Below are 22761 nucleotides of genomic sequence, written 5' to 3'. Positions count from 1 at the left end.
TCATTTAAGGTACTAGTTGAGATACAGGAAAGAAGCGACTTTTAATGAAAACTGAGTATAAACAAGCAATAAACCACGTACAAATGATCCTTTCAACATGTGATCATGAGTTTATATATTATCTGCCAAGTGCTTTAGGCACTTTAGTCATCTTTGCATAAAAAGAATGGGAAGCATACTGTACTATGAAGCCAAACACAAAACCAATAGTGATTCATTCTTATCTGAAATAAAAGAATTAATACACTACCAAGTCCCATGTTACTTATTTACCAACTTTTAAACAATAGAGATATTGAGCTGCAGAACTTTTAGAGAAAGAACTCTTTGATGGCAGGGCTTACAAAAGTTAAGGTATATCTAGGATGCGTAATCTTGCCAGACACACAAAAATGATTTTTTTTTAAAGCCTTTGTGTCTGTTTGACAAAACTGATTTAAAAAGTAAATTATCCTCACAATGAAGTTCCAGCCAAAAATACCATTTTTAATTTAAAAGTTATTTTAAAAACAATTAATATTGTCTCATGTAAACCCTTCAAGGCTTTTCATACAAATACATGGAAGTTCAAAATCTAAAAACTGAACAGGGAAGAAAATCACTTCTGTGCAGCAAATATTGGCACACTACACAAAGAACTATGATATACAAATGAAAGAATAGCAGAAACACTCTTATGAAATGTAGCTGACAAGACCTTTCATAGAAAAACAGACAAAATACTACTGAAAATGATGAAGTCAAATCAGAATGTTCTGAATTAAATATAAACTTGTTCTTTAAAAGCCATCCAAGGATTAAGGAAACACAGAAGATACAGCAGTATCAAGTGGCAATATCAATTTTAATATATATGTTGTCTCCTTCCCCTGAGATTCCCAAAAACTGACTGGACACAGACTTGAGTACAGTGCTTCTGGAGACCCTCCATGAATAGGGAAGTTGGACTAGACAATATCCAGTGCTCCCTTCTAAACTCACCCATTTTGAGATCTGTGTTACAGTGCAGGAAAATAAAATATACATCAGAAGACTTCTTTAGTGCTTAACAGGACAGTAACAAAATCAACATAACTAGATTTCCACTAATTTAAAAAACATCAAGATATTAAACAAACCAGTTAGTACTGACTCCATTTAAATACTAACTAGGCAGCCATGTTCTTGTCAGAACAAAAATCATCCAAATGAAACACAATAACCAATGATCCCTGGACAGGATATCAAAAATGATGGAATAACTTTTAGTGATCCTCATTTGTTGAGTGAAAGTGAGTATTACAGGACAATTTCAAAAATTAAATTAATTTTGTAATAGTTACAGTCTTGTAACTATGGCTAAACAAATATGCACAAAAAAGTACACACAGTGATGTGAAGTATGGACTTGACCTACCTGTTACTGCGGAGTAAACGCACCAATGACTTGGAAACAATACCAGCTTCAGATTTTGGTGCCAAATGCCAGTAAAGCTGTGCAACTGCCATTACCACCTAAAGGAAGAACATTCAGAGCAGCAGGTTAGCTTCAAGTCATCATTCATATCTACCACATTTGCTTCAGACCTGCAGGAGTACCAGCTCACTCTTCTTCAAACACAAAGTGCATACCTGTGGTCTTTGAAAACAGCAAATCAAACAGAGGAAGAACATTGGAGTAAATATATTTTTACTAATTAAGTAGCTTTACTTCCTCCCAGTATTTACAGTATGCTATAATAAATAGAAGGTCATAGAAATAGGGACAGAGAAAAAACACTAGGCAATTTAAATCACAAACATCCTGATAAATCAGTATGGCTAACATCAGCTGTACAAAGTAATGAAGAAATATTATTTACAAGTTTTTCTAATCTGCTTTTCCTTTATTACTACAGGTTCAGTATCTTTTATCTAGTTTCCACTCAACACCTTTCATTCTATTATTCTATTATGCAATTTATAAAACAATAGATGTCTTTACTGGAAAATTTTAAAGCATCAAATCCAACAGAAAGTAAAAGCTACAGGGGTGTATACCAATATCCAGGCTAACAAAATTCAGAAGACTGAGATATAAGTAACTTAAAACCTGGTTTTTTCTTCTCAGATTTTCTCATAAATAAAAGAAAAAATATGATCTTTATGCTGGTGAGTGTCATGTAACCATTGGACCTTTCCTATAAGTCATGTTCAACTCTCTGTTTCAAACAAAAAAAAATCAGAGACTCCAAGTAAAGCCCTCATAGTAACACTTCACTTGGTATCTTAAATCCTGGTAGCAATGAAAGAAAAAATATTATTCAACAATACAAAGCAATTAAAACCATCTAAAGCCAGGAAATAACTTTAAGATTTTTAGCAATATACCACAAGTACCTTTAACTGCTGACAAAAACCATAATGTCATATGGAAAGCCACTAATTAAATTAATTGTAGGTAAATTCTGTGAATAGTATGAATAACCCCATTTGTAATAGTAATTCAAGGTAGCATAATTTCAGTAACACCTTCCAAAATGCACTTTAAGATCTCAGTTAACTTTATGCCAGAAAGTTAAAGATCGTTAGTGTGAGAATAAATACCATATTTAATAAATTATTTACAGAATGAGGGCAATAACTAGCTGAACCTCTCAGTGAAGTGGGACGGCAAACACATCAAACATACTTGTTCTATAAATGAAATTAAGAAACAACATAGACACTGAACAGTGATTTTTAGCAAAAAGTTGTACAATTTTTATCAACTTGTTTAAGTCTGCTGGGCTGCCAGATCATAAATGATTTTGAGAAGAGTCGGACATGAGTTAGAATCTTAAAGTACGTTTCAATGGAGAACTATAACCTGATCTATTTAGCTTATAAAGAATAGGCAAGGAAACTTAATCATGGTGGACTAACCGTTTTTGCAATTATATGAATATTCATTATCACTGGAAGACTTCTCTCAAAAGACATCTAGTCCTGATTAACACGACAATCTCGGGTTAGAAAGTTAATATTCTGTGATCTGATTAACATCATAATGATTCACCAGGAGCATGGCTTTTTCTAGTTGTAAAAAGTTACCTGTATTTTAAAATCTCATGGAAATAATCTAGCATACCATATTTATAATGTCATGTCTATCCTAGCACCCTGCCAGGGCAACTGCTCTAGAAATGTGGTGCATAATTGTCTACTTTTAAAATGTGAGATTCAAAAGAAAGAACAAATCAGTGAATCAATAACAAGTATGATTTTCTTTGTAGATCTGTTCCATAAAACTGTACCAATAAACTGTACCAGTTTGTGCCATCCAAACTGTTGGGAGTGTAGCATGAAGAGCTACTCTAGTAGAGTCATCACATACTACCTAAGTTGGATTCAAATGCTCTCATACTTTTTTCTAGTATTTTGTTTGTCTGTATTATTTGGAGCACATATCACAATCAGTTTAGATGTTTCGCTTACAAGCTAAGTTAAATTCAAGATTCATCCATCACACTTCTCCTAAAGGGTATTTTCATCAGTTTTAAAGAGGTGCAGATTTTATTCTTCAATCTTTTAAATTTTTTTAAAAATTAGATTATTTGTGATTTAACATTTTAATCAAAAAGGAATTTGTCATACAGCAGCATTTCGGCTTTGAAGCAGAGGCTTTGTATTTCGTAACAGCAGCCTGTGATCCGGGTCCATAGTATAGATGGTTTTCAATTTCTGATCCTTTTCTTTCTGTTCTTCATCAGATTCATAGAAATTACTTTCACTATATTCATCCACCACTTCATCAACCTATCAAAAGACAAAATGACAAGGACATATACAGAATATTTGAATCAACAGGTTTTATTCATTAAGGAAGTAACATACAGCACCACAGTTTCATGCAAGATTTATATATGTTTTTTAAAAATAGTTTTTGGCTTTTCTACCCATTTGATTTAAACAGTAGATGCACTTACATGAAAAACAGATTAACAATATATACAAAAATTCCTTAGAAATAAGTTATATTGACATATGAAATGTCCTTGCTATTATTCAACAAAGTCTTTAAGGTATTTTTTGGACTTAAAGCCCATGATCCAAAATTGGCATTTGCAGAAAATACCTAGAAATTAAAATAAGATATAGGTCTTCAGAAAACTTGGAAAGACTGCATGCCTTGATCAAAATTCAGGTGTAGTGAAAGAATCCATAAAAATGTCTTCAGTAGAGGTAGGAGAACAAGGGGAGGGAGGAAAGAAGTGACAATGAATTAAAACTGTCATTTAATTCTGGTTTTTATTAGAATTTGGACGGACATTGAATTTGTTTTAAAAAGAAGAAATATGAAGGGAAGTTTCATTACTTGATGCCAATTTTGCTCTCAGTGCTTTACAGGATGCCTAGCAAACTGATAGATATTTTATGCAATAGCAACTGAAGTACTTTAATTTCCTTACTTTTCTTCCCACAATTCTTTGTGGCAGTCACATTCTAAACTAAAAACCCAGGATGCTATATCAAGTCCAGTGGTAACTGAATTCCTCCATTGCCTACAGGACAGGCAATGTGAAAGGAAATTTCCTGATCCCAGTGCATCACAAGCTGCACTGAAGAAGCTTCCTCTAACAGGAGGAGGATAATTCAATCTTCATTGATTCAGTCTTCAATATCCTTGCCTTGACTGCTAACGGACATGCAGATCAGTACTATTGAATTCAACAGGAATATTGAGTTTGAAACAGTATTTAAGTCATTAATAACTGTTACAAAGAAACAGCTTGAGCTCTCACATTTCTGACTTTTTTGTTTAAGAATTGTTTGTTTGGAACATACTTGAAGCAGCAGAATTCCAATAAAAAGCAGCATGCGCCTCTTATGGAAACACTTTTATTTTAAATCTGATTAAGGTCCTTCTTCATACCCCAACAGCAAAAGTATTAAGATGATCTTCTCATAATCATATATTTTATTGTAATTTTAGAATATAACTCTTTTCTCAGATCTGCTAAGATCTGATTAGGAAATAATTATATTCCAGACAAAGGATGATGACAATACAACGACGACAGGGAAATTATTTTAATAAACTGAAATTCATCAAAATCAAGTTGATGAACTCCTAATTATTTAGAATCTGTAGTCATAAGGACCCCCTAAGACAAAGAGGACATGTAATACTGCATGATTTGGGCATTGCGATGGATAGAAAAGCAAAATATTATGCAAAAGAGTCAGAAGACTAGGTTAAAAACCTGCAGCTCCTTAGTGTGCAAAAATTGTTATTTCAAATTCTATCAATCATTCCACATATGGAGAACAGTTACCAGACAATGTGAAAACACTCAATCACAAAAAAACCCTTAAAGCCTCAAGTTGACCTACTGCCTATATTCCATGACAAAAAGATAAAAGTGTAAGTTCAGAAATCATAGTATTAATTTGGTTTGGAAAAGACCTTTCAGCTCATATAGTCCAATGGTTAATCAAGCACTGCCAAGTTCACCACTAAACCATGTCATGAAGTGCCATGTCTACAAGTTATTGAAATATCTCTAGGGTTGCTGACTCTACCCTTTCCCCAGGCAGCCCATTCCAGCGCTTGAAAACCTTCACTGAAAAAAATCTGCCTAATGTCCAATCTAAATCTCCCCTGGTGCAACTTGAGGCCACATCCTCTTGTCATGTTGCTTGACGCTGACCCAGCTACAACCTCCTTTCAGGTTATTGCCTCCTTTTCTCCCAGGCACTCCTAACAGGAGCTGCACTTCAGATGCTTTGCCAGCTCCGTTGCCCTTCTCTGGAATTGCTCCAGGACTTCAATGTCTTTTCTATCTATTATGAGGGGCACAGAGCTGGAAGCAGGAAGCTGGTGGCCTCACCAGTGCCCAGTACAGGGGGACAATCCCTGCCCTGGTCCTGCTGGCCACACCATTGCTGATCCAGGCCAGGATGCCATTGGCCTTCTTGGCCACCTGGGCACACCCTGGCTCATTCCAGCCACTGTCACCAGCACCTCCAGGTCCTTTCCAGCCATTCTGCCCCAGCCTGTGGAGCTGCCTGGGATCATTGTGATCCAAGGGCAGGACCAGCACTGGCCTTGTTGTACCTCACACCATTGGCCTCAGGCCATGATCCAGCCTGCCCAGATCCCTCTGCAGAGCCTTCCTGCCCTCCAGCAGATCAGCACTCCCGCCCAGCTTGGTGTCACCTGCATGCTGCCTGAGGGTGCACTCCATTCCCTTGTCCAGGTCACCAATGAGGGCGTTAAACAGGACTGGCACCAGTAGCAAGCCCTACAGAATAGCACAGGTGACCAGCCACCAGCTGGATGTAACTCCATACACCACCACTCCTCTCTGGGCCTGTCCCTCCAGCAAAGCATACATGCATCCAAGCCACGGGCTAGCAGGTTCTCCAGGATAGTGCAGTGGAAAACATTTTCAAAGGCTTTACTGAAGTCCAGTTTGACAACATTCACAGGCCTTCCCTCATCAGTGGGCTACCCTATTAAACTTGTCAAGCAGGACCTGCCTTTCGCAAACCCATACTGGCTAGGCCTTATCCTCAGGTTGCCCCACATATGCCATGTAACAGCATTCAGGACGACCTGCTCCATCCATATCCTTGCTCACCACTGAGGTCAAGCTGACAAACCTGACAGTTCCCCATATCCTCCCTTGAACCCTCTGTGTAGATGGGTGTCATATTTGCCAATCTCCAATGGACTGTGATCTTCATGGTTAAGCAGGACTGTTGCTAAATGATGGAATGTGGCTCAAGCTCTGGCTTCTTCAGTACCCATGGGTGGGTTCTATGTGCCCCACAGACTTGTGCGTGTGTAAGTGGTGCAGCACACTATTTCCCATTGGGTCATGGGGGTTTCATTCTCCTCCTTCTCTCTGTCTTACAGATCAGGGGCTGGGTACCTTGAGAACAATTGGTTTTACAATTACTGTCTTCTTCACTTCAGAAAAGGCATCTCAGTTTTTTCCTCATCCTTGATACTTTTTCCCCCTGCAGTTTTGCTGGAGCACGTTCTGACTTCTCTGACAATGAAAAGCTCTGCCATTTTGTCATCGCAGTGGCCCAGAGAGTCTCCAACAATCACATCCCATCACCCACCCATCCTCCTCTGCTCAAAAAAAACAACAGTTCCAGTAGGGTGCACTACCTTGTTGACATCCTGACCAGCTGTGTCAGGGCATTATCATCCAGGAACCTCCTGGACTGGTTCCTCTCCACTGTACTGTATTTTCAGCAGGCATCTGGTAAATTGAGAATGAAGACTATTGACTGCGAGACATCTCTCACCTGCCCACAGAATATTTCGTTTGCCTTTTCAACATTTCTTTCATCTTCCTCTTCAAACTAGCTCAGAAGTCTGCATTTACCTGAGTAAGCAAGTCTGTTTTGGCATGCACTAGGTTATTCTTGTAATTTCTGCTATCACTGCTTGGCTTATTTCTAGATAGAACATAATTTTAGGATTCTCTTCACTCATTTCAAGCCTAGGCAGAAAATCTGAAACTGAACTCCAACACATTAAATTGCCACCAAAAATTCAGACTACCAAGCCAAAACCTTATCTTAAGATATCTAGCTGAATTGTTGCTCAGATAAACCTTGCAGTACAAGTACTGAAACCTGCACTAAGGAAAGAGATTGGGACAAGCAGTAATTCTCTTCTGAAGTGGCACCGAACCAGCCTCAAGGGGGCAAGCACATGCAGAGCCTCTTTGTTCTAACAAAAGGGGAAAGCCTTGTGCAGAGATCTTAGAAAGCGCCTCCATGCTCAACAATAGTGCTATGGTGTTCTGGAAAAGAAAAGCAACCAGAGTAGCATTACACTGATACTAGGCCTACATCTTGAACTTCACTCAGAAAAAGAAGGCATGAGTAGGGTATAATGGAAATAAAAATACTATTAACATTAACATTTTTCCTGCCAGCAGAGGACTGAAAGTAAGACTCTTACTCTGGGAGACTAAAGTCTTTCTGTTTTAATTATTAATTTAACCTTTTAACTAATTAATTAACTATTTAATCAACATCTGACAGATGATTTCCTATGCACTTATTCTCCAAATTCCACTGTCTATAGTGAACTACACTAGACTGTGGAATATACTTCTACACACATCCCTGAAGAAATGCTAAATATGGGCAACACTCAAATTTTACTTTCACAGATATCTAATTAGAACTTGAACTTGATGATAACCAGTACATATTAGCAACTTTATCAGAAATAAAATAAATCCTCTGATCCTTTTTGACAATGGAAAGATAGCATGAGTATTCCGTGACTAGATTCAAATGTTCCAAAGCTTTCTGTTGTCATTTCAATCCCTCTAGATTTAGTTTCACAGCTGATTTAAGACTAATCAGTCCAACAGAAATGTGTTTTGTTTGCTTTTTTGAAAGGGTGCTTTATTTTCACCAAGAGTAGTAAAATGATCTGTCTGACCCTGTGGTCATAGGATCACTAGAACTACTGGATTTTCAAAAGCACTAGGTGGTAAACAGAACAGAAAAGTGGCAGTTGTTAGTGAAACCACATTAAATACACTTAGCAGTTTGTAGTAGCACATGATTTAATTGTGCAGTTAACAGCTTTTCTAATTTGCAAAATGACTAAAAAGTTCAGAATCCTGGGAGAATAAAATGATTAAAAACTGAAACCATAGTATTCCAGACTACAATTTGCAAATAGACTCTGTGCCTTCCCCACCTACTACGATTTATTCACAGCAGAGAAGTGAGTATTTTAGTGTGGAAGAACAAGCATAATTATTTTTTACGTTATTCCAGACATACAATTCAGGGACATCTTCATGAAGTGTCAACAGCTTAAATGAAGAATCTGACAGATAGCAAATTCCATTAGCCTTTATTTAAAGTCACTAAGTAAATGAGCTAACATTTAACTGAGATTTTTCTAGAAGTTACATTTAATATAGCATAAAAGTTGAGAATGCGACTTCCATTTAGGGTAAAATACTGTATTTGTAAATACATTATGTGAATACTACAATTATCTCCAGAGCTTCACACACCCACATACTGAGTTAAAATAAAGTTTCAGTGATATCCAAAGCATGAATACACAGTGCTTTCCCAGTTTGCCAGCCTTAACTCCATCTTGTATTGAAAAAATGATTCAAATATTTGTGTTCCTTGGTTAGGTACAAATGATTTGAAGTTACAAATTTCAGTTTCTCTCCTCAGTTTCATATGGAAATATACTCACAGCTTTCTTTTGATGCCTGTAGCAAAATCTTTGGCAGGAGACCTTTCTAATATTTGCAAGAACTGTTCTCAAGCAAGTTTTGGATAAGCTAGATTTTGAAAGTAAGAAGAATTTTTAAATTAATCACTATTTGGTGAACCTGACAGCAATACCAAAAACTGCTTTAGCCCACCAAGATCAGTATTCACCTGCTGTATGACGAATAGTTTCTTTAAAAAGGGAAAATGGTGGATAATCTATGAATGGTTTACTACTTAAAGTATTAATGCATTATACAAGATAGACCTAAAATTTTGATGCTGTATGTTAACATGCCTACCGAAATCCTTCCACATGCTTTACTGATGATTATCAGAAGACCAGGACAGACCTGTTGTTACTCAGTAGATTAGCTGTGAGAAGTTTCTGATGGAAGAGCAGACCTCAACCAATCATACCTGTTAACTGACACATGCTAGTAGAAGAATTCATCTTCTCCAGAACAAATCCTTGAATATGATTCAAGCTTGTCGTAGAGATAAAGCTTGACAAGAATTGTTAGTGGTCTTAAAAAAAGACACAAACTCACATGATAAAAACACTTGAGACAGTAAAGTGTAACCAACATAATGTGTAGCCTGGCTGGAGAGAGGCTTTAGAGGGCACAAGCAAAGTTTAACAAGTTTGCCTTATAAAGCCAAAAGGAGTTGAAGAGATAAAGAATAAAGGGACCAGATCTTCCACTTCCTAAGTAATAATTTCCTCTCAAGTACTAAACAGCCAGCAAAGTATACTGACTCATTCTAAGGTAAGCTGCAATTTATAATCAGTCATGTGATAAAAACTTGTGCTACTTGAATAGACTGATAGAACCTAGTATTGACTCTGAGGTCACTGTAGAAGTAGGGAAGTATTTCAAATGCCTAAGTGTAAACCTCTAGTGCAATTTTATTCTCCCTTAAACATGAACAGAGTCTGCATGGATTTGACAGACTCTGAAGTTATGGAGCCTACAGGAAATACATAAAAACTGAAGACTAGGAATGGCATCTTGTAGCATTTTGAACAATACTGGACACCCAGCTAGATTACAGAATTAACATATCCTAGTCTGTCTAAAGGTCAAAATTTTCACATACTTACCCTTCCATAGGAAAAAACTATAAATACTCAAAATATTTTCCTGTTTAAAAATAGTTACTGAAACATTTTTGTGTTACATTGAAAGAAAAAAATTTTCAACACCTAACAAACTTCTGAGGCACATGTGTTAAGAACCATTGGAAAGGAACAGGCTGGGGATTACAAGACAAATAAGAAACACACTGGGCCACAGAACCAGGATGCATTTTACAGAAATTATTACAAACTGTACCCATTTCTGAATGAACAGAAAGCTGGTGTCTTTGCTTTCACTAGACCAGAACAATATGTTCTGTGTGGCCTTGGACACAATGCATTTACAGCTTTCAGCAACAAAGTTACTTAAAAGTGAGTAAGAATTTTAGAAACTTAACTTATCCCTTCTACTTCACAGAACATAAAAATATTGAGTTAATGAAGTAGTGGTCTGGGATATGACATTTCTTTTATCAAGGAAGAATTTGTAAGAAGGCTTCCTGAACAAACAGGCAGTCACAGGACCTCCAGAATGCAATGATTAAGTAATGCACAATATAAGTAACAACACATGGCTTATCTCATATATATATAAAATATCAGTACAAAATTATCACATTACGTAGCATTGCATTCTGTCACTCTCCCAAAGATTAGACCTGTTGCTCCTATGCAAGTCCACAAGTACATACAAATTTTCACTTAAGTGAACAACACTGGAATGAAGACTCAATATAGATTGCAAGATCTCAGTTATTCTGAGATCTTAATTATATATTATGATTTTTATTTCAATTATAACACCTGTCTATTCATTAGCATTTGGATTAAGAGGTCAGAAGGAAAACCTATGAGTTCAGTTGGACTTGCAGAATTATGCAGATCTGAAGACACTGAAAGAGACTTCAACTCAAAGAGTACCCTCTTTCAAGGACCACTTGTCAGATTACAACTCTATTCAAATGAATGGAATTATACTGAAAATGTAATATATTAACATAATTACATAGAAGATACAATATAATTCCAGTAAATTACAATGGCAACTTTAATTTTAATTTTGAGGTTTTGGTAAGAGATTTGCACACTTCTCTGGATTCCATACATTTGTGGATTTTAAGAATTTAGCTATACAAACAGATAAACATGCTTTCAGTTAATAAAAATTGAAGTATTAATGGAAATTCTCAGGGTAACTTCAAGGCATTTTTCAGTAAAAGGACTTGCATTTCAAGTCAGCTTATCTTGTGATATTAACCTCTGGAGATCCATGTTTCATACTCAGCAATTTTATATTTATATTTATAGTTACAATGTTATGTTTATATTTACATTTTTATGTTTCTTAAGAAAAGCTCAATTTCATTGCAGTTAAGGAATATACAATAAAATTCTACTAGTTTGATAAAATTTTATTTGCAATTCAAAAAGGCTTTCTCTATAAAAAGCTTCAAATTTTTAAAAACAGTGAGCTTTGACACCTAAGCTATACAAAGAAATTAAGACACCTACTCAGGCTTGAGAATCTGACTAAGGCAGGTGAAATTTAACATTAAGGTATTTTTATTTATATCATTCTTAGCTTCCTTCAGCATATATAAAAGTTACATGATCAACAATACATAAATCAAGTTTTATTTGTAGTTTACTAATAATATTATCATCTATACAATAGCCTGTATAATCCCAGTTCAGATGAATATGCTTATTTCATTCTAAAAAAAGCCCCATAATTTTACAAAACAATATGAGTATGTAAACACATTTATTACTTGAAAAACTCTTCAAAACTTTCAACTCAGCCTTGCAGAGGCTTTTAAAAACTCACTTAGCCAATAACATAATTTCTAAATATAAACTTGAAAAGATAATGAAAGAAAAGCTTAATGGAAACTAAAAAAAAACCCCAATGGTAAACATCCTTAAGAAAACCCATATTAATGACACTTTTATAGTACACCTCTGAGACAAGAGAATCACACATGTTACTGTAGTCCCCACCTTCATGTGTCGAAGTAGGGGTCTACAGTAACATCTCTGCTAAGTAATTTCAGAGCAAACTAATGTGAAAACTGAAGAAGTGTTCATTCTCATTTCTCTAAGAAGCAGCGATTAAGTCTAGGACTGGTGTCTAAAAATAGGGGCTAAGACTTAAATATGCTGCAGTAATTAACATCTTTCTTCAGCAACCTCAAATGTACAATCACAGTTAGTAATAAAGTCTTGTGACACTTGCAGATAGAATCAAAACAATCCATTATGATTTTTAGATCACTTTCATTTATTCAAAACTCCTCTTTCAATTTCATACTCCTCAAAACAGAAATGAGTGAGACATAAAATAGCTTGGTCTTACCAAGAAAAAACCCTTCTTTTCAGTAGTATGGGGAAAAGGCATGATGACAATGCAAAGACTAACAGATGCAAAGAAAAGAAAAGAAAAAAAATTCAAGCATAAGAAAAAAGGAAGAAAGTACAAGAAACAACAGGAAGGGATAAATTAAACATTGCAAAATAAAATTAAGAAGAAGCAAAGTGAAGGAAGAAAAAAGATACCATTTGCTTCTAGCTAAAAGTTCACCTCTTTCTACTCTAAAATCCAAAAATTAAAGTGGGATTTGTATTCTGATGTTTGATAAAGTGTTTGACCTGTTTTTCAGGTTAAAATTTAATATCAATTTAAGTATCTGAAGAGGCAGTATAAGACATCAAGACAGCAAGCAAATGTGAACCAACTGCCAAGCAAAAATATTCTTCCACAGGGTTGCAAAGTAAGTGAACCATGAAGAAAACCAGTTAATTGTTAGTTAGTTTAGGACTGCAACCAAGAGAAGGGTACTACATGCTCTAAAATTAGCAGTCACCACCTCTCATGATTTACAGACAGGGTATGCAGGGGCAGGGATGATCCCAGATCTTCAGAACTGCCCATCACTCATGGTGCAGTTCCTGTACAGAACTGCAGTTGCTACCAGTGCTCTGTCACAGTAACATGGACAAGCGACACTTGAGGTTCATGTGGCAACTTTTACTGAGTGCAGTTCCCTTTCTACAGTCCTCAAAAGCCCACATAGCTGGTCCTGACTGGCTGAATTTGTTTGCCACCTGGCTAACTGGCCACTAGCTGTCCACGCCCCTACTGGCCGAGACTTGCCAAGTTCTAATTAGGGTTATCTATGACTGTGAGGACTCCAGGCCAGATGTTAGCCACCATAGTGCTCCTCTTCTACCATTCCGAGTACACACTCCACTTACATCAAACCATGTATACTAAAGCAACTCAACCTCCTTTTCTCTCAAAAAAAAAAAAAAAAAATACATGATTTTAAATGGTAAATTCAGTGAGAACATTTCCCATACATGCAAACATACTCATACATTTATTTCCATTTTCATTTTCATGTAGCTTTAGGATTGTTTACAGCTACTAAAATGTTTATTCAATATTTAAATGATATCTGGACTACAGCCACAGCTCAATAAGTTAATTAGGAGACTCAAATTTTTTAAAAACAAAATTATCCTAAATTGTTGAAGAATGATACAGAATGAAGAATGATGTTGAAGAATAAACTGTACTTGCACATAGATTGGCAGTCTGAAAGGTGGAAGTTTGCTGCCCTTACCAGAGAGTCTGACATACTCATCTAAACATCATCAATAGCCATTAAATCCTGCATTACAGAATTTTTCTCTCCTCCCCTGTAGTGCCTCAGTAAGCAAAGAAGCTGAAAGCATCTTAAAACATCTGCTGATTTACGTGAGTGTTATTACGCTAACAACTGGCGGTGTATCTATTCTATTGATAAAAGGATATGTTGTTATAATTCAAGCCACAGTTACCCCCACTCTTCTTGGTACATGGTACTGGCATTATTTATGGCTCACCATAAATGCAGAAAACTTGTGCATACACTATCAAAGAGAAGAATGATCCAAATTATTTGAATTTTTTTCACATTTACTATAGCCCATGGTCCTTTAGTGAGCCACCACAAACAGTCAAGAATTCTACCTGATAATACAAACAAAAGAAGTGTACAGGCTCAGACTCAGGAGCCTAAAGCTTTCTCAGAGCAAAGGTCTGACCTCACACACGTATTCCTCACACAGCAGAAAAAGGCTTATTTTCACAAAGTAGCTAAACAAATTTATCTAAAAATTCTTCTAACTACAGAGAAAAAATCATGGTACAATTATGAAAAGGCCACAACAGTTACTGGACAGAGAGGTAATATTCAGCAGACAGATGCCCAGAACAAAATTCATGAGTACTCTGGCATTCAAGAAGGCCTCAAAGAAATATAACAAATCATTAATTTCATACAGTTTACACAATTTTCTATGACAAGTAGCCTTCAAAGGGCCAAAATTAAAGCTTGAAACTCTAGTGGCTTATGAGATGATGGGGATCTGCCACATCTAATATTTAAATTAAAAATGATAAGCAGTTACACAATTGATACTTAGATTTCTATAAAAAAATATTTGTTTCCTTCCAATTAATTTTTGTCTTCATAAGTCAGAGAAAATTATTTAGACAGAGATAAAAACAATTTTAACAAATTATCTGCAACAGATGGCTAGAATACCTCTTATCCTATATATATACAGATAATAAAAAGAAACTCTGAGTGAAGAAGATGAGACTACAGTACTGCATGGAAACATGGAAACTTTGCTAGTCAAATTTGTAGCAAAACAAAGGGCTTCTTTCTTAGTTGGAGTTGATACATATCCTAGAGAACACGCCTAGAGAGATTCTACTCACTGCTGCTGTTCCTGCAACTCTGTCATGGAACTAACAGAAACCACAGCAATACATTCAGCTGCAAAGACAAATGCTATTTTTATCTGCAATTGTACTTCTATTATACCAACAGTAAGTGCTGAGCAGCCACAAAGCAAAACAATCAGAAAATTAATATGCCCAAAATTTAATCCTCTTGTCAGTTTTTCTTCTGCTGGAAGATTTTTTTTATCCAAACTTTCCACAATCAGCTTGAGGTAGATTTTTGTTATGAATCTCATTGTACTAAGCAGGACACACAAAAGGAAAAAAATAAAACTGATGTGACAGTAAAATAGCTAGCTAGTCCATTTTATGCCCCAAACACTTCACTAAATATCTTCAAATAAGTGAATCTTATATTAAACATTAACCCCACCTCGTGCAAATCTAAAAGAACCCGGACAGAGAGTACTGAGCTCTGGTAAAAAAGGAAAAGTAACTGAATCCAGACTGCCCCAATTCACACTGAAGATTTTGATGGATATACTACAAAAGGAAGAAATAAGCAGCATAAGACAACTTCACTGTAAACTAGTTTTCCTAATTTAAGTTTTTGCTCTTATGAGCCAGTTTAGGGTCAACAGAATGCTCTGGTCTCACAATCTTTTAGGGCAGGGGGGAAAAAATTAAAAACCAGCAAGAATATCACCTCGTATATCTACAAAGAAACTCCACAGAGATGATATGCTAAATAAGTAATACATGCAATACCATGGTTAATTTTATCCTTAAAGATTGAGTGCCATTTTGAGTATTTCTTAAATATGCACCTATGCCCTCTTACTGCAGAAGAGCATAATAAAACTTGTAGATCCTCTACTGAGTTAGAAAACAAAAGAAGGAAAAGGTATATTCAGGCTGATTAATTATTAAATTATGATATACATATAAAATACTTTTAAAATATTTTAATGTGTTTCATTTTTACTGCTTTATCTAGGTAACCTAGTGAACTGGAGGCTATTACCCTGAATACACCACTCTCTTCTGTTCTCAGCTTCTAGGCAGAGGATTTAGAAGTTTTATTAAACTCTGCAGTAAACCAGCAGAACTGATCCAGGATGCTCATTACTGTTAACAAATTCTACAAAAGTAAAGATGGACACTACTTTCTGCGTGCTGTGCTTGAAGTTTTATCATTCAGAATTACAGTTTCCTCAGTGCACACCCCAACACAGAGAACAACAAAAAAAACAACATTTAAAGCAGTTTTAGACACTGCTCAGCTGTCTGAAGCAGCCATTAGACACTGAATTCCATCACACAAAACCATGACCTTTATGGCATACACTAAGAATTCATAACTGAAAGATACTGAGAAAGTACTGCAAGAACAAGAAACAAAGAGCATTAAACAAAAGACAAGAGATCACAGAACAGCTGAGGTCAGAAGGGACCTCAATATTTTGTCAGATCAATCAAGCAAAAGGAATATTTCAATCTGTTTCTTCCTGTAATTATTGAGAGCTGGGCTACTTTTCATGATATATGCTTTTAGATACATAGACATTCAAATACTTCATGTTTTTCTCACAAAAGTCTTTATTCTTTCAGATTGTTTTCTTCATGCTTAATTTCTTCTTCTATCCCTCCCAGTCCAACAATTATGCCAAATTCTGAGCACTTTAAACTGAGCAATACTTCAATAAATAATTCAAAAGTGTAAGCCTGAGACATGCTTCCCCTAAGTATCAGGAACGTCATAATGACTGAAGCCCATGATCAGTCTGAATTCACCATTCTTTCCAATCCTTAATGAAGACCAAAAGTTTATTTATGTAATCTTCAATTGTCTGAAATGAAGCTGAAGGGCCCTGAGAGGCACAGTTGTTTTGCAAGACTGCAGCTCCTAGCTCCATCTTGCTTTATTCAAAGACTGTTGAAACTTCTGACCAAGTCACCTGTTTTCAGAAGTTGCCCTCCCAGATGTCACACAAGCTTGGTGGTAACTCTGCGTACCAGGACAGCTGAAGTAGTTCCTACCTCCTGTGATCCTCATCTCCTTGCAGAAACAGGGATGGCTGAACAGCTTGAAAACCTCTTCCTGAATTGCTACACTGCAGCTCAATGTATTCATGAAAACTACCGACATTATTTTACCCATCTTTATGTATTAATCAGGCTGCAAGCTGTTATGGTTCAGGAGGTATTTACAAACAGCTTGGCAGTCCCAACAACTTCTGCAACAAGGACAGGACAAAACATTTAAGCTGAAATGCATCACAGTTTTATCTGCTATCAAGTATTTTATTTCCCAGAAAATCTGGAATTGTTCTTAGCTGGTTTTAGTCCCAAGCAGGTATTTTTACTCCAGAATATGAGTGTCTTGTCTCATTTCAGCTAACACATGTTAAAGCAGAATACATACAGTTCATATAGAAAAAAAGGTAATTCTGAAAGTGTTATTTGCATATAACTACCCAAAAAGCACCCCCAAGTATTTCAAGACAAACAGGATAAACCAAGGACATTCTTCCTTACTTCATTCACTATTAGAATTAAAAAGTATACTCCTCAAAGAAGCTAGAAATAAGAATAAAAAGCTAAGTATTCTTGGTTAATGGGTAATTCCAACAATTTTAAGCATATTGCTTAAAAATAAAACCTTTCTCCATAACTGTAAAGTATTCAAAAAATTTTTAAGATTTCTAAATGCTCAAGAAATCAGTTCCAAACATTACATCATTACTTGCTAGGAATTAGCTTAACTTAAACAAAAGCAACATATGCTCCTCAAAAACTAAGGGAAAATTTTACTGAATAAAAATGCAAATATGCATTTTAGCAGCCTTGAATTTATTAATCTGATAGGTTTAATTTCCATTTTCCTGCATCAGCTTTATTTATAAAGTGTCGTGCCCTATAAATATGCTGTTATTTTCTATAGTCAAGCACCCTCTTAACAAATCTTCTCATTAATATGTAAATTTAAAGTCAATCGGTCTTCTCCCTGACAGCGCCATGAATTCCTAGTGCACTGTATAATCGGCTTTGACTTGGCATCCACTATTTATCATCAAAGATGTCAGTTAGAAAAATTATGGAAAATGCACTGCAATTGATATGACTGCAATCTACTTTGTCAACACTTAATTGTTCCTCAAATCATACATTTACATATAAACAGCCTAAATACTGATCCATAATGATGCAAATAAACTAAATTAAAAATCTCTTCTACTGCACAAGCTGGCCTGTTGTATGATGAGTTCATTTAAGAATGTATTGACAAAGGCATGCATATCAACTAGCCCCACAAAAAAAATCTGCTAATTAAATTGCTGAGTAGGTAGACAAACTAAATTTTACACTGAAGATCTTGAAAGTGAAAACAAAGTGTTATTAATACTATACTACTGATGACTAATTTAAGGTTGGCACAGGCAGTATTGCCACACAAACCTTTTACATTCTTAGAGCAGAAGCCACAGCAACAACTGTCATCCATCCAGTTTCAGTGAAAAAAGAATTACAGTCTTAAGGAAACTAAATCCCATCAAGAACTCCAACCTCTCAATCCAAGACAGGAGGTCAACCTCCTCTTCAACTTTCCTTTTGTCCAATTACAGAATAAAACTGGCTGAAACATATTGTGGGACTATAGCTTTAGGTAAAACAGATTATCAATTTTGATTCTCTCTAAATGTCAAGGAGAAGAATTCAAGTTGCCTTCTTCCAATAATCAACATGTAAGAAACACTGCCTCAAGGACAATAGGAAAACTATATAACTTAAATGCCTCACTATCTAAAAATACTTTCCTTATTTTAAGCAATGTCATGGGAAGATGTGTTCTTATAAATAATTTACTTTCCATAGAAAAGGAAAAAGGATGTTTCAGCATCTAACTAGTAGCCCAGAAATATGATTCTACTTCAGACATTGCTATATTCATTATAATCCATGTTTTTTTAAGAAGAAATTAATACAATCGTAAACTAAATCAGACTGAACTGTTTGTCCAAATATACCTCCTTATAATTATTTTCACACAATAGGTTATACACATATTAACACAGAATAGCACTGCATTTCCATTTTTTTCCCTGGCAAAGGATATTAAAAGACAGCTAAAAAGAACTCAGTGATAGAGTGATAGTTGGTGTCATTCCCTATTCTAATGATGAAAAAATGAATCTTTAAGAAAGTGTTAATGGGTACTTACAAGTGACGATAATCTGCACTAAAATGTACATTTTTAAACATGAATAGGTTTCAAATTAAATGGTAAAACTTAACACTAGTAACATCCCCAAGCCTTTAATAAACACAAACAACCAGACTTGTACAGCAATTTTAAACAGTTCTTTCCAGAAGTAATCTTTTAATTTAAATTGTTATGCAGGGTTAGATCTCTATTGAAACAATGTTAACAACATAAATTTCTTAAGCTGTGCCCTTTTACTGTAAGAATTGACAGAATTTGTGTCTTGAACAACCTCTTTTTATAAATGTTTTAAAGTATACTCATATTTACTTAATATAAATGAAAATAACCACCTCATTTTTTACATTTCACATTTCAAATACATATGTTCAAGTCTTCACACAGTGCTTCAGCACAGTAACAAAACCTAAACAAGTAGTGTAATGTTTGTTATGCCGTGGTACCAAGTATCTGCAATATAAGTAGAAGCTACCCAGTTTCAGGACAGAATGGCAAACATTTCTGATTTTGACTCATGTAAAATTGTCTTAAGCAAAAAGCAACATGGCTCAAAGAACCACAGAAAAAGGGAGTCTCTCTGCTACCCACGGGATATGCCATGGGTAAAAAGGAAAAGGTTATACTTTGGAAGGAGAATTCTCAGGCTCTGAAGAAAGGCAGATGCCTTGTATTAGTGAAATCTTAGAGAGCTGACTTATGTATTTGATCTCTATTTTTACTAAAGTCTCCATAGAAATGCATCTTAAAAGACTATATAAATACAACAATGGAAATAATTCAGACAGCAGGCTCACAGCAGTAATTTAAGAAGTTGCAAACTTACCTTCCATGGACTTAAAAACTGAGTACGCGCATACCGAGTTAGCATGTGGATTATAACAACTTGACCCCACTCTTCCACATCAACCAGCAAATTACAGAGCTTTCGGTAGTTCTTGTGAATCAGATCTATTCTATCTGGACACACTTCCTCAAATGCCATCACCACACTCCCAGCTACCAACTAGAAAACAAAATAGAATCCAAAAGGTCATTATTAGGTATACCGTCAGACAAGTGATAATCAGAATTAATACTAGCAATTCTCAGCAATTTAATATTATTTCTATTCAGCAAAAACAAACAAAACAACAACAATAACAAAAAGTAAACCCATAGAAATGGTATCTTATTTAAAATAGAATTGGGGTAAGGCTATTAGAACAGAGAAAACACTTGCTGTTTCTATTGCACACATAAATCTTAGCTCTCAGCCTTGAAGACACAGTGCAATGTAAGCATAATTTTTTTTTCTTACAGATTTAGCTTCCAAATAAATTAACAGAGAACTTGCAATTAACTCAGAAGTAACAGGAAACAAGAACAAGTAAAACATATTCTCAGCAAGATCTTTTGGGATTCTATCAACACTGGCCTGGTCAAAGTAAAGAAGAACTGGGCCAAGTTCCCTGGGCATTACTAGAATTCAAACTTCTCTCTCAATACAGCAAAATTAACTGTCACAGAAAATTTTATATTTAGAGTTTTGTGAACATACTCCTCCCTCCTCTCCCACCCAAATAATTTCTGCATGTTGTTGTAGCACTTCCAGTTACATAATTGCAGGAATGCATCATTTATATCCTTCTATGTTCTCACACAATTTTTTTGCCTTCATAAGAAATATCTCTTTATTCATGCATAAAGATCATCATGCTATGACTACAAAACAGCTTTACTTTTATGAAAAAGTTAAATAGATTGTCAACATGCTAGCACCTCAAGGATTATTGAAAACTGCCTGGGTATTTTCTGTAAAAATAATGGGAGGAAATATATATTGGAGTTCCAGTAAAAATTCTGTCAGCAGGTTACTTTAACCGCAAGAAAAGATCAAAAGCTGACCACGTCTTATATGGACATATAAATGTATGCCTAGGATTAGTGTTCTTTCTCTTCTAATTGCTTTAATTAAGGTTTGTTTTGTGTCAGAGTATATGTTAAGTCAAATAACTAAAATGATGATACTTTATATGAAGCAGCTGATATGTATGCAGTTAGCATGCATGCAGTATAGCCTTCTGGCAGCAAATTAATGTCATATTCTATCCAAGCACTAGGGATCTGCATTTCAACCTCTATAATTTCCCCAATGACTTAAAGTAAGCAATTAAATAGAAGTGCAGTTTATTGAAATGGTACTTTTTGAGAAATATTAAATACAATGAATTCATATGTTACATTTTTCTCCCCGTATTTGGCTGACATGTGGTTTATTAGTATGCGCTCAACACTACAATTGAAAGAAAACAGCTCAGAAGATAGTCTTGATATTATGCTAAACAAGTCTCAGGCTCTGTGGGGATTTTATGAATTACCAATAAGAATAAACGTGAAGTTGCATTTATTGTCTCCAGCCTCATCCACATACTGGTACCTGCTGGTCCCAACAAGAATGCAACTCATTCCAGGGAACAAAATCTGATTATCTGATAGAACTAAATACACTTTACATCTAAAATAATTTGCTGTATCATAAAAAAAAAAAAGGTCCTTTTTATCTGCTGTTTTACTAAACTTTCTTCTTAATAATGTGCTACATCAGTAACCTATCTGTAATTTAAAACTGTGGAGAGTTAATGCCAAGGTGGGTGTTCAAAGCTCAGCAGAAGGTACTGGTTAATCCCAGACCTGTCCTGAGCAGGTATTCATTGAGGCCACAGAAGCTGAGAAGCTTTCCCACTGGGAAAGTGCAAAGTCTTTTTATCAGAATGCAGAGCTCTGAACTACAGTTAAGGTCAGCTTGCAGAGGACAATATGACAGTCTTGAAGTTTTAGAAGAAAGAGATAACACTTTAAGACTACACAGAGAGACTACTTGCAGGTTACTGTTTCATATCAGAGACAAGAGAGATTGACACACATCAGTTTATGACCATCAGAATAGTCACAGTCTAATGGTTAAAAATACAGCTTAAGGTTCATAGGTGAAGGTCAACAGAGATTTCCAACAGTAATTCTACAGAGAGCACCCTTGTCTTTTACTACTAATAGTTCAGTACACACATTTTGTTGTATTTCTCTTTCATTTGGATATGATTTAACTTGAAAGCTGACAAAAAATAAATATAACACTAACTGAGATAATTTAAAACTGAGAATATATCCCATAAACACTGATGGCTTTTTAAAAGCTCAGTTACTATGAACAAAACACAACTTAATACAAAGAAAGAGTCAAAGCAGAATACAGGAATTCTAAATAATTACTTATTTCAAATTACATTTATCTCCTACTCAAGTTTACAATGACCATGCTCTCACTTGTGAACACTTAAAAGACATTTGTAAAAAAATTTAACCTATGTTATGAAATGCAAGAGGTGCACTGGATAAACAAGCATTTTATTCCTGTGGAAGTCCCCAGATTTACAAGTTAATATAGGAATTGCCATTCATCATGACATTATTAAGATCATGTCTCTCTCCCCATTATTGTATTTTCTAAAATTCGGCTTTTCA

The 22761-nt window shown here is 35.4% G+C and overlaps 1 protein-coding gene across 8 annotated transcripts in view; it reads right to left on the bottom strand.

The window, feature by feature from the left end:
* Positions 1 to 22761, bottom strand: part of AP3B1 (adaptor related protein complex 3 subunit beta 1) — a 155358-nt gene that overhangs the window by 96301 nt on the left and 36296 nt on the right. For all 8 annotated transcript variants that reach the window (XR_003957143.4, XM_030258591.4, XM_072922672.1 and 5 more), the window contains 3 exons: positions 20084 to 20263; positions 3595 to 3756; positions 1397 to 1494 (listed from right to left, as the gene is read on the bottom strand). Coding sequence is in view for 7 of the 8 variants with exons in the window: in XM_030258591.4 (XP_030114451.1) it covers positions 1397 to 1494; positions 3595 to 3756; positions 20084 to 20263 (440 nt within the window). In the remaining variant the exon portion in view is untranslated. The remainder of the gene's footprint in view (positions 1 to 1396; positions 1495 to 3594; positions 3757 to 20083; positions 20264 to 22761) is intronic.

The sequence above is a fragment of the Taeniopygia guttata genome, chromosome Z (assembly GCF_048771995.1).
Source record: "Taeniopygia guttata chromosome Z, bTaeGut7.mat, whole genome shotgun sequence".
Lineage (NCBI taxonomy): Eukaryota > Metazoa > Chordata > Aves > Passeriformes > Estrildidae > Taeniopygia > Taeniopygia guttata.
This window is presented reverse-complemented; position numbering and strand designations above follow the sequence as displayed.